The following is a 13,994-nucleotide window of genomic DNA, read 5'->3' as shown; positions in this document are numbered from 1 at the left end:
AACATTAAGTAAAGAAACATCAGCTCCCCCTTTTATAGGTTATAAATGAAGTATATGCTCCGCCCATATGGTCTCTTTCACGCGGCACGGCAAGGCACGTACGCACAACACACACACACACACACACACACACATGATGATTTTTGTTTTCGATTTTCGTATAGACCGTGCATTTCATACTATGTTTTACCTGCCAGGATCATCTGTCCTTTAGAAATGCATTAGTATATTTATATGAAATAAGTATTTAAGTTTAAAGTGAATATGTTTGAAATTAGCCGTAACCAAAAGGTTAATCAGAACGAAAACATCTTAGAGAAATAAACGGAATAACTTTGCAAACTGTATCTATGATCATCTGCCCTTTGATATTGCATCGTATGATCATAGTAAACAAATAAACCACATTTAAAGTAAATTCGGTAGTGTCTGAGAAAATAAATGAAATTACTTAAACCAAATTCTGAGAGCGACAATACCAGAGTACCTTTAATCTGTTGTCAATCAGGTTCACAAATGAAAATGGGAAACAAAAAAAATACTTATCTATTGAGAATTTAGTATCAATTATCCTTTCTAGCCTAAAGATTACATTATTTAGTAGCTCAAAACCTCGATATTTAGGTTCATAAAAGAAAACAAGTAAAACAAAGATGGCAATTACAATGAATATAACTATGAGAATGTTAAAAAGTAATATAATACTACTTTAATCGTGATTTTGAAATGAATTTACATCTTGCGACATTTAACGGTAGTGTTGCGACATTTAATGGTAAGGGAAATTCGTGCGACATTTAACGTTAACATTGCGACATTTAACGGTAAATGATTTTGCGACATTTAGCGGCGGTTGCGACATTTAGCGGCAATGGTGCGACATTTAGCGGCAAGTGCGACATTTAGCGGCGTTGCGACATTTAACGGCGCAACACACGTGAAGTATGAGGTATGCCCATGCACAGGGTGCATATTCATATCGGTGCCCTCTTTACTAAAACGGTACCCTCTGCTGGGCATTATCTGCTGAAAACAAGAAGTAGGCGACATACATCAATCAAGTAAATGCCAATTTTACTGGTAAAAGGTGGTGTGTCGAGAGGAAAAGAAGTATAACACGAAACACTAAAATGTTTAAACCATGTCTTTCTAAGGAATTTGTCCTTTCTTCAATTCCTGAAAGCCCACAAAAGCTACGCAAAATCGCGATGTTTCGCCACACCCACCGCCTCGGCATGTTCTGTCAATGAATTTATTATGTACACATCAACTATTTTTCATGCAATCATTTTAATATTATCTTCGGACAGATATAAATAAATAGTCGCAATTGCATTTTAAATTCATAAAAACACCTTTCGGTTTCTCAGCGGCACTTGTTACCTCTTTGCTTTCCTGCCACAGGTATCCTTCCTTTGTATTTGTTTAAAGCACCGGTTTCCCCTTTATCACTGTAATAATTATGTACATTTAACATCAGTCCTTTACTTTTTATCATCATAGTTTGCATTCATGTAATCATGGTTATTAAGAATTTAAGGTATTTATTTTGAAAGAACTCACTGTGACGATATTTTTGATATTTAATTATATATTTATATGTTGAATGAATGTGTTGTTCTGTTCTGTTCTAAACCGTCTCTGATTTCTGCAATCACTATCCATCACTATCACTAATTTAAAAGGTACATCAATTCTCCTTTCAAACACAGCGTTGTTAAGATAAAATATTTCAATATTTCAGTCAATATCACAATAAAGAAATACCAGTTCTATTTAAATGTCTGACCAAGTCTTTATCTACTGTTATCAACATAACACTTTCTCCTGTAGGAAAGATTAACTCTTTATTGTATTGGGTTTAACCATGTAAGTACTTCTGACCATCTTATCATATTTTAAAATGAAATTTCACACATTGTCGTAAATTAAAATATGGCCTGATGGCCACACAATATTAGAGAAAGGACAACTCACTAAGCTCACAAGTTTTATACCGATTCTTTTATAAAGATGTCTAAAATTGGTAACGTTTTAGCTTTAGTTATTTTCATATCGAATGCCATAAACAATGGATTTTCGTTGCCGGATGAAATTTATGGTGCAAGTGTTCACTGGAGACCCACTGGAGCAAATTCTGTATGCTATATTATGAAAATATATAATTTATTCGAAATGGATATTTAAGTCAAATGTCCGTTATTAAAATTAAAGATACGCCAAGAGATTATTTATTCAAAAAAATAAAATAAAATAAAAAGCAAATAGTGAGGAACTATTTTTCTTTAACAAAAATAAAAAAGAAATGTAGACATGTATGTTATTTATTGGAGTAAATTCGTTTTTATTTTCTCAATATATTTGAATGATATCCACGTTTCTTTTCCATTGCAATTAAATTCTGTATTGGTGAAAGATTTTCCTACATTTTTCAGTCTTAAATTTTCGTTCTTGTATTGCAAAGATTTCGGTTTTTATTAACAGATTGCTTTGTCTTATCGCTTGGTCTGGAAAAGAACGCTGTGTGGTGCACCGGGAAACTGGAACGGGGATACGTGCTACAAAAACACTTTTCTGACTGGTACCAAGTCTGCTGTTAGCGTCCGAAGCTATTTCAACGGGTACAAGTGGAGATTTAGGACCGGAAATGCGTCCGTTGACATTGACTTGTCAGATTTATATTTTACAGATATAGGAGTGTTACATGAAATTGCTTATGAGACTGGAGTTGGGATAACAACGGTTCTGTTTGATCCAAAAGAGGACACAGCAAACATATTGCTAAGGTACAAATGGAAGCTCTATTTCTTTATATTTGGTCCTGAAAGCGCAATGATCTCTATTTTATATTTGTCTTGATGGTTATTTTTATTTTATTAATCTTGACAAGTTTATTGATAACTTATTAACATAATTACATAATTGTCCACATATTGTATTTATATACATGTTAATATATTAAAACTATATTTTATATTCAAGTATTTTAAATTTTCTAATTTTGACATTTTAACTATATTTTTGATACTGTTAAAATCTTTGGAACTAAAGTTGGAAAAAAAATCGAAACCCAACAAAACAAATATAAAATAACAATAAATAAATTAAAAGTAATAATTATAAAAAAAATAATTAACTAAGAATACCCTGCCAAAACCAGCTAGCCTAAGACCGGATGTTCAAATAAGGTGCCCTGTTTATAAATCGCAAATAATGAATGTCTTTGGATCCTGTGATCTTCGTCTGTTGGTGAATTTTGACAGAAACATTATGACCATAGCCTTGTCGTTATGATTTATAAAATCCAACCCCATGTAATTTTATTTCTCTAGAAAAAAAGACATGGAAACATTAAGAATATAATTATGCATGTTTATTTTTTTATGTTTCAGAGTATTCAACATTTTGTTTACTTTTCAGTTTAATGGATTCAAGCAACGTTGCTTTAGGAGGACTTGGGAACGGTCATCTAAACATGGCAGTGAGAAATGACACAAAACGGGCAAATATAAGTCCACTTTTAAATGTCTTTCCTGTTTATCGGTAATCAGTCATTTGATAAGCTAAAAATAATGTCGGTTCAAAACTCTTCAATTCATGAAAATTGATATATCAAGTTATATTTCATGTAGTTGGTCATCTATTTTTTCTATAAATTATGATAAAATAACGGTAAAATTCAGACCGTATATGTCTACATCACAGATATATTATTTTTATTATACATAGATATATATTTCTTGTATTATACATAGATAAACATTTCTTAGTATTATACTAAATTCTATTTATTTATTTTGCATTGGTGTTTCTAATGTTATTTATAATGAATGCAGGTTTATAAGCACTGACAAGTATGATTCAATTAGATATTAAAAACAATCCGACGGTTTCTCTTAGAACTCACGTGAACTCTTTCCACACGTTTTTTTAATAATAACTTAGTTTTTTAGCATATTTTATTTAGACAGCGAGAGCCTGACTAGCTATATTTGTCTGTAGTAAGATATTTTGAGCCGCGTCATGACCAAACCAACATAATGGGTTTGCGACCAGCATGGATCCAGACCAGCCTGTGCATCCGCGCAGTCTGATCAGGATCCATGCTGTTCGCTTACAAACCCTATTACAAGTAGAGAAACTGATAGCGAACAGCATGGATCCTGATCAGACTGTGCGGAGGCGCAGGCTGGTCTGGATCCATGCTGGTCGCAAACCCATTATGTTGGTTTTCTCATGACGCGGCTCTTTTGTATTCGTTTTAGAATACCATTAGGATGTAGCTCTGTCTTTCGACTTTTCCCATTTGACGGGGATGGTGATTTTGTAAAATGCCACTGGGACAGCTTTCCTTTACGGAGTGATAAAGAAATTCACGCAGTTTTGAACGAGGTATGGTTAGTTATCTTTTAAACGTTATATCATGTTAATAGTTTCATCGTTTTCAGGGGCTGTTATCGCTCCGGCTAAAGGAGCTCGCTATCGTGCGTACAAATGTATTGTATTGATATTGGAGAGACATTTTTTGAACATTTTACGTCTCAGTCATGTACTTTGAAGTTTTTACATAAAATTATTGAACTAAATTGATCATGTTTTGTCTAGATGTTATTGTATTCTTTCTCATAAACAGCGAGTCTTGTTATTAAATAGAACGCAAAACCTGAATTAGTTCCCCCGTTACCTTTAATCTTAACGGTACAAACTGTGCCCTTCATCAGTGTTTTTCTTATATTTGAGCCGCCCACCAATAATTATAGGCGTTTCTGTCACGGGGACAGTACCTTAGTGTCTTTCAAGTTTTATGGTTGAAAATATGATCCATCTTGCAACTTTTTTCCGTAATAGTAAGTACAAGTGTATACCAGTGTTGGACCATTGACCTCATTGAATAAATGAGCTAAGATATATATCATAATGATTAAGCGGCTAATTATTATAGGATTTATGCGAGCTAACAGTGCAGGCGGTGGCACCGATATTTCAAGCAGGTGATACCCTCCATATATCTCTTTATGCCGAGGATTATTCAAGATTTCCAGTCAAGCTCACGGGAGATTCGAACGATATAACGACTGGTCCCTTCAGTCGTACTCCCTTAAAGGTAAAATGATTGAAGGCATATTTTTATGATAGCGATGAAGTTGCATGTAATAATTCAATTACAATAGTAACGATACGTATAAAATGATAACATATTTTATAGGGGCTTATCGAGTATGCTTCTATCTGTCAATGTTATTTCAGTTGTTTAAGTTAGGCGTTAGGCAGTAAAGCAAAAAAAGTCACACAATTAAATGGTGTTCTTTCTATTAACTGATATTATGTATAAATATTACGTAATTAAAAAATGTCAATAATCAAGGCTTACATTTTTAAATGATATATTTACACATTTTCAAGTTCTGCCCGAGACGGTGCCAGGGGCGTAGACTGTAGCTTGCAGCTTATACGACCGTCAACCAGAACGAGCATGCATCATTTCAATTTTTGTTCTGTTTTGGATGATCTTTTAAGTTAACCAATTAATTAACGCGACTAAATCAAAGAACATGATATTTTTATATTCTTAGCTTATAGTTTATATCGGAAATGCTTCGGTAAACTGCGACAAAAGTCCAACATTTACACGAAAAGGGACCTTGATACCATATTTCAAACGGTCTTACATCCTGCCATTTCAACACGCCCTGGTCAAGCTTCCATTTGAAACTAATACTGAGACTGACCGGTGAGTATCTCGCTCGGATTTCTATTCTATTCCCCTATTGATTATTGATCTAAAAAAGAAAATCATTTAATCGCCTCCGATTACCATATAGCGGAAAAATTACTACTCACTTTACTAGTTCAAACGATTGTGTTGTTACTTATATTCATTTTGATTGTAATATACTGGATTGGAAGCCATAAGGTTTTTGAAATTGAATAAGATAATTTTTTTTGTCTTGTTCATTATTTTAAAGTAGCACGCCTCCAGATTGTTGCTAATTTTCATATAAATTTTGAAAATGTATTTAAATGTGTAATATTGTGAAGTAACAAAAAGGAAGCAATTTATACATTATCAATGGCACTTATAAACCACGTAAATTACCAAAAAGTGGTAAGAAATGCATGAAAAGCCTTAACTGTGTTAGTAACGCAGTAGAAATATAGTTGTAAAAACTGAAAAATCACTCATTAATCGCACATAATATGTAAAGTATTATTTGAATCTTGAAAATTTTTACTTTTCCTTACATCTTAGTTCATTTTTCTGAAGTTTGATTTTATTGAAATATTTTGATCCATCTGGATGCATGTGGCTTTAAAAACAAAAGAAAGAGAGAGTTTTAGTAGAGTCATTTAGCAATTAAAAGTGTATAAAGCTACAATGTATATACAATTTTTCGGTTTTATAAAACATTTCATTACATATAACTTTCATTCTTTTTAATTTGATTCTGGCTCATAACAATTTATTTATGATCATTTTCTAGAATATTGACGACTGGTCCCAGGTACATGACATTTGAACAACGTCAGAATGGATCACAGATAGAGGAAGGTGTCTGGAACAATTTAATAGATCCATCAATGAAGGGAATCCATCAGGCTTGTGGCACCGCTTACACACATGATGGGTAATTATCACAAAACAACATGTACATAAACTCTTAATGTTTATTACTTCAAGAAGGATGTTGCCAATTATCTCGTTTTTTAAATTGTGCCCTTTTTTTCTGAAAATAAGTTTCATCATAAAAATGTTGAAAACATTGAGTACCTACGCGGTGCTAAAGGTGTTAAGGGATATTGCAATTTCTATGTCAGGAATCAGTCAAATCAGGACAAAATTTTTGTTATTGATTACTCCTTTCTCCAATGGTTAACAATGGTAGTAAGAGTTTTAATGCCTTAGAACAATTGTATCAGAAAAACAAAATCGTGAATATTCTTGTCATTTATATTCTTATAAAAAAATTCTTAAATTCCGTAAAGACATTCTGCAGCTTCGTTATATTCGGTCACACATGAATCATTCTACATTATATATTTAAGATAAATTTTAGAGATCACAACAGAGTTACATTGATACTTCATTATTTGTTTTTTTTGCATTACAACTTTCATTAACTCCGTTGTAATTTATTTTTCTTTAAAAAAAGGATACCCGGAGAGAGTAGATGTGCCGTTTTAATGGTGAATGGTAAGAAACCAAACTTTATTTTCTTGAATCCATTTGAGAGAACGGGTATGAAAGTTTTTTTCTTTTGGTTTTTTGTTTTATCGATTTATTGCAGGTTGGTCTGAAATTGCGTTTTTACAAGTAGAAAATGGACAGGGGACAGGTTACACGGTCGTGTCTGACCTAGCGAAAATACGACAATCTATCTGAAATATCGGTTTGTTGTTCAAAAACGGTTTAGGTGGGGGAAATAATGTTATTGTCAACGTTTAGTGATGTCATTTAGCTGCAATTTGATATACAGCTTTATATAATTTTCCTAAAAATGACTTTGCAATATTGACTTATACTGGACTAGTGGCATTCGGCCGATTTGGCGAGTTCAACCTCTTGTCTATACATGTATATTATATATACAGTAATTTTTTTTCTAGAATTACTTTTTTACACTATCCCAACACTGTGCTGGGTCCCTGTGGTCCGAATCCGCTTTGGGCTCCTTTTTTCAAGAATTTACTAAGTAGTATAATTCTAGATTACATACTACCTCTAACACTGATTTTCATATATTTAGATCTAGTCATTCTTATAATTATACTCTCTTGTACTGTAACATTTACGCATTATTTATTATGTAATAGATTCCTAACTATGTATATTATATAAAGTTCACCATATATAATCTCATGATTCAAGTTGTCCTCTGAGATATTGCATGCTGCTCATCATTGTGACTTTGTATGTTTTATTTATATACTATTTTTGTTCCTGTATTTGTATATATGCAAACTGAGCTGATATCAATTAACGAAACGAGATTACTTTGCGACAGCAGAACATAATAAAGTTCACATTTACATAATATGTTTGTGAAGTGATCAACAGTGCAATTGTTGAACATGAGGTACACGATATGACATTTTGTTTTTCTTCAAACATTTGAAACGTACCAGATATTATATTTTATAGGTTTTTAAAAATCAAATTTTTATTAAAATCAAACAGTTATTTACAAGACAAACATTTTTGGCATTATATTTGATATTGTTAATTGTTAATATACTCAGTGTGCATTTTGGTTACTTGTAAACTTTGTTTGCATGCATGAACATGTGAAAAATTTGGTTTGAACATTTGCAAAAATATATTCAACATGCAATGGTTTAATTTGAATTGAAATTTGATATATCACAACTTTGGTTTCTTATACAAAGCGGAAGGGAAAAAGTAAAGGTTTAAGAATTTGATTTTTAACTCTTTGTCTCGTTACGTGATCATTAATCAGTATCCGTTCGGTTAATCAACGAAAATGTCCGAGACCACGTGGACCTGACGTAACGCCATATGGGCTTAGGTTTGAATGATGTTACATTAAAAAATTCAAGTATTCAAACGAAGAAGGATATACAAAGGGCACAATTTTGCAATATCTATTTGTCGTCCCTTAGATGTTTACAAGTAACCAAAGTTCTGCTATTATTCAAATTTCAAGCAAAAGTCAACCATCGTGTAGTCAGTACATTTCTGCAAATTTTGATACCAAATATGCCAATATTTTGATTAAATAAGTATATAAAATTTCCCTGTAACCAAGTGCACGCTTTGTTTGCAAATCATTTTATGTGTATTTGTAAAAATGTACCTTAAATTATATTCTGTTCTATTGATAATCATGGTGAAAACAATGTTTAAAACAGATTTGGATGAATGCAAATCAAACCCGTGTAACCGCGCCCCGGGCGGTATTTGTGACAACTTGTTCGAATACTACACTTGCACATACCCAGGCGATCTGACATATGATGGCAGCAAATGGACTGCTCCCTGTAAACCAGGTAATTTTATTTAACATGACATTATTATCATCATCATCATCATTATCATTTTTGTTTCTGTTATCATTTTATTTGATGGTAAATCTTTGCGCTCAGAGCTCTTTATAAACACAAAACAATCTAATTGATGTTTCTATTTTAACATACGGGAGGTCACTGATTAAATGAATGAATAAATGAATGAATGAATGAATGAATGAATGAATGAATTAATTTATTCATTTATTTCTTTATTAATAAATTAATAATAAATTTTGTTTATCATTTCTTTTCAGAGAGAATTGTAGAAAAGGCAGACGACAATCTAGGGGTCAAGGTTGGCTTGCCTGTTGGGCTTTCTTTACTTCTGCTTTTAATTGTCGTAGGAGTAACGATGTATCTGAAAAGATACTGGACGGAGAAACTAAAGAATTCCGTGGTAGAACCAGATACTCCGGTCTGTACGTTGGACAAAAATCAAACAGAAAAAGATGTCGCTTAGACTAAAAGACCCGGTATTGACAATATGTACAGCGATTAATTTTAACATATTCAATGGATGAAATAAACTCTCCATACGACATAAAGCTTTATTGTTTTCTTGCTTAGGTAAATAGATAGCCAAACATAATTACAAGTAAAGATTTTGATGCTAAAGCATCAAGTCGCCGGATAGAAATATGATTGTATTATCAAAAATAAAAGAAAATATCAGTTTCATAGAGTGTATAAAGAAAAGAGGAACAATAAGTTGAGTAATGTTTATTCATAAACACGTTTTCATTTACTTGCCACAATTATATCTTTCTTGATGAGAGTTTTATGCAAAAAGTTTATCTTATGTTATAATAAAACATCATATTTGAATCAAACTTGCTTAGCAATTTTGTCAAGAAACTGTTATCATTATTAAATAAGCAAGTATTGTTTGGCAATATTTACCCGAGACTCAATAATTTTCGGAAGCTGTTTCGTTTGTTTACATAACTTATTATGATTAATGTAAACGATTTTATTATAAGTATAATTACATATATAATTATATCAATTAATACTGCTCGATGGCCTAGTGGTAAGTATCACGAAGTTGTAACCTACATGTAGTAGGCGCAAGTTCGAATCTCGGACAAATCCTGTGTGTAGTTTTCATAAATTGATTTTTATTATATCTTTTAACTTTATGAAACATAATAAGCATATAAGTTGATAAATCGTTTGTTTCATTTCTAGCACTTTTTTATTTCATAATTTTGATAAACGGTCAAGTTTTGCAAAATACAAAAAGTATTATAAAAGAAAACATAAAAAAATCACTTTATCGAACCTACAGTCTTCAATTTGAAACTAACTTAAAATCTAACACCTTGTCATCGAGGCTTGTAAAGCAATTGATATGATTATAATTCTACTTGTAATTCTACTTTATACATATACCGTTGTACGTATGGTTTTCTTCAGCATCCGATAATTACCGACAAATTATATCCGATCATCGAATATTTGCAAAGTGGCTATGAAAATATATATGCTTAATTATTGCATAAAACAATGCAATTCTACTGTAAAAGTGGTGTCTGCATCTTATGCAATATCGAAAAAATATATTATTTAGCTGAAATCAATATTCCTGTCGGTATTGTTTGGTTTTATTAACCTGTCAATTACATACTGATTACACGGTCGATGCACACAGTATATTAATCTTCGGTAGATGTTCGGTAAGTTCCGTGAGATTTACGCTGTACGATGGAATTTAATTTAATTTGTATCTCTAAAATAAGTGTACTCAGCGTTATAGCGCAATGGGGTAAATCACGAGTTTATAATGTAAGTGCACAAACGTGTTTTAAGTTCGAGGCCGCGTTGGTCCATGTTTTTTTCTTATTAATACTTTAACATTATTGAATCTATAATTATATGATTAATATAATATTATGTTGTTCGTTTTTTTATGTTTTACTTAATTTTGTTATGTATATACTCTTTTTAAATAACATGTTTTTAAGAATTCATATTTAAAATTAAAACGGATTAAAATCAATAAATGTCTTTTCAATGCCGTAAAACACACTACAAATCTGTTCCATTAAAATACACTGCAAAAATAAAGAAAGAGTACTAAAACAATGGCAACAGTGAGGATCGAACCACAGACCTCTCATTTATCAGGCATTCTCTTTACCGACTGTCCTATTGTGAATTAACGAAAACCTTCACATAAAGTTGGCGTGACTTTCAATCGATGACTTATATACTCCACATTAATTCTCGTAAACTACAAGGACCAAACCGAAGTGGGATCGATTATTTAAATGAGTCCTATAATGTATTTATAATTGACAGGTTAATAAAATCAGACTATACGAGTACATACGATAAAGTTAATTTAATTGCCTTTCAGTGCGATAAACTATCAACAAAAAGTAGGTTTATTAGTTTTCTCTGTGTATCCAATACGATTCCGACCCCTACTGTCATACCGAGATTTTTCATACAAAATTACTTTGATTTGCACTTTATCAGCTTTATCATTCACATGTTACCTGTATGTCTATCTTGCCAGCCATTTGTTACTATTAATAGATTTCATAACAATAACATACAACGTGTAGTCACGTGATTCTGGGAGAAACTGTTTATAATAAATAAGATAAAAAATAGAATAGGTCTCATAAGATACAAACAACCAGATAATTTAAAAGTGTCATTTCAAATATCATGCATGATTTATTTATCATAAAATAGCAACGCTTGACACTTTAAAAAAAGTAAAAGCATCCCTAAATTCAATGACTGGTCCATAGGGATACGTCATTAATTCATTTTATAAATATTGTAATGTTGCTTTTTACGATGTCCGTATTTGAATATTTCATTTCATTTAGCAACATTATTGTATGTTTGAATTTTTGAGATTACTGAAAACAATAGAAGTCTTTAATTGTTCAGTAATTGTTATGCTTTTATTTACAGAAATTAATGCCTTCTCCTACCATAGGTATAATATTAAACTGTTACAAATATAGTCGCCGGTTTCTACCGGCGACTAATAAAAAAAGAAAATCTTACTTTAAAATGATTGAAGTATTTTGAAGTCGTACCAAATAAGATATGCTTGTCATTTCAAGAAAAATGACAAGCTTAATCAATGAAATTAAGAAAAAGAATTAATCGGCACCGACATTGATTTTTATTCAATAACAAATACTTCTTATTTGAAGGCTCGTATTTAAGTCATTTTTCTATGTGCGAATTTTTCCATTTATATTATCATTCTAATTAATATATGATAGCTTAGTAAGTCCAAACATATATGTACAATGTTTATTCTGTTTTTGAAATCGTTGGAGCACATGTTAAACATTTTTGAAATATATATACTACAGTTAATTTTCTTAATTCATGTATATCGATTTTCCTTAGCATCACTAAGTATCCCGTTTTTTATGTTTTTAAGTTTGCCGTTCTGCAATAAAATATAATTACAAAAATTAAGAGGCATCAAATCGTAAATTTGCATACGTAAGGGAACACCATAATATTAAGCATTTTTGTGCTTATACAATTCCTTATCAGCAAAGATATTTCATGGTGATTTTTGTGTGTAATTTATTGCTTTACCTTTCCTTGACTTTAACACGCCTAGTTAACAATAGAGCTACCTCTTTCTGAGCTATACGATAAATTTCTCCGAGTAAGAGCTCGTTGCCGCATTAAGGTGTCAGAAAAGGTATAGTCTTGTCTCAATATATTTCAACTCTACATCGAATATCGAAAATCGAAGAATGCTATAACCATGTAGACTTGATTAAAGTTAAATGTAATGTAAAGTTGATGACTTTATGTTGAAACTGTAGTTGTGGCGGCGTATCTCATTTAACGCATTCTGAGTTGAATCGTACCCGTATATCATGAACGAATTGCTATTACCACATATTTTTATTATACATGTATTTACACCAACCCAATGTAATTTATGCAGGAAAAGCTAATAGCAGGTGGTGCCAAAAGGCTGTGTATACCGTTATCGATTACACAACGATTCTGTTAATGAATTTTACTAACGACTGATTAGCGATAATGTAACGATGCTTTCTGGTTATGCAACAAAAACAATCGTAGAAATAACTAACGTGTTCGTTATGCGATCGCTCACGCTTTCGTTAGCGTGATTTTAACGACAGCTTCTGGTTACTCACCACTGATCTAAAAACAACAAAGTCGCTAAATGGGAAAAGCCGCCACAACTTCAATTTTAGAGTAATTCGTCAACTGTACGTTTCCTGCAAACTTTAATCTGGAAACTTTTATTAAGACTACCGTCTCATTACAAAACCAACATAATGCGTTTGCGACCAGCATGGATCCAAACCAGCCTGCGCATCCGCGCAGTCTGATCAGGATCCATGCTGTTCGCTATCAGTTTCTCTACTTGTAATAGGGTTGATAAGCGAACAGCATGGATCCTGACCAGACTGCGCGGATGCGCAGGCTGGTCTGGATCCATGCTGGTCGCAAACCCACTATGTTGGTTTTGTCGTGACACGGCTCATTTGATATTAAATACTAGTATTTGATGCAAAGCTTACTAAAACAACATTATAACTTGGCTGACACTTATTCTCGGCGACACGTACTTACTTGGAACCAAGCTTCCATAAGAGATTTAGCGTACTGTATACCTCAGAAAGACAGAGTGTTGTTGTTTACCAAGCGTGTTAAAATGATTAAAAGAGTCTATATTTTTATCCTTTGTTAACATTTGTTTTATTATAAAGGATTGTTCCCTCCGATAATATACATTCGTAAATTTGCATGTTTCGTTTGTTACTTTTTTTTCCTCTTTACCTTACTTTGACCTCAAAGAATTGTTCTTTCTGAGAAGAAATATACATGTACTAGTACTAATTTGCTTGGTTGTTTTGTTAACATTTCTTTGACTTTAAAATATTGTTCTCTGAGGAGGTATATACTATCTATTTTGGTTTAAGCAATAGTTTTTTTCTTCA

General features: G+C 32.0%; 1 protein-coding gene across 1 annotated transcript; it reads left to right on the top strand.

Moving 5' to 3' along the window:
* Positions 1 to 2,013: 2,013 nt before the first annotated feature.
* On the top strand, positions 2,014 to 9,595 carry LOC132729287 (uncharacterized). Its single transcript, XM_060715013.1, has 10 exons — positions 2,014 to 2,139; positions 2,485 to 2,786; positions 3,421 to 3,543; positions 4,266 to 4,392; positions 4,943 to 5,104; positions 5,574 to 5,731; positions 6,483 to 6,626; positions 7,152 to 7,192; positions 8,869 to 9,006; positions 9,282 to 9,595. Exons 1-10 carry the CDS (start codon positions 2,014 to 2,016, stop codon positions 9,485 to 9,487), a joined length of 1,527 nt encoding a protein of 508 aa, XP_060570996.1. The 3' UTR covers positions 9,488 to 9,595.
* The last annotated feature ends 4,399 nt before the right edge of the window (positions 9,596 to 13,994 follow it).

This window comes from Ruditapes philippinarum, unplaced genomic scaffold (assembly GCF_026571515.1).
Source record: "Ruditapes philippinarum isolate M1 unplaced genomic scaffold, ASM2657151v2 ctg17_1_1_1_1, whole genome shotgun sequence".
NCBI classification, from domain to species: Eukaryota; Metazoa; Mollusca; class Bivalvia; order Venerida; family Veneridae; genus Ruditapes; species Ruditapes philippinarum.
Note: the sequence above shows the minus strand (reverse complement) of the source record. Positions and strands in the feature narration are given on the sequence as shown.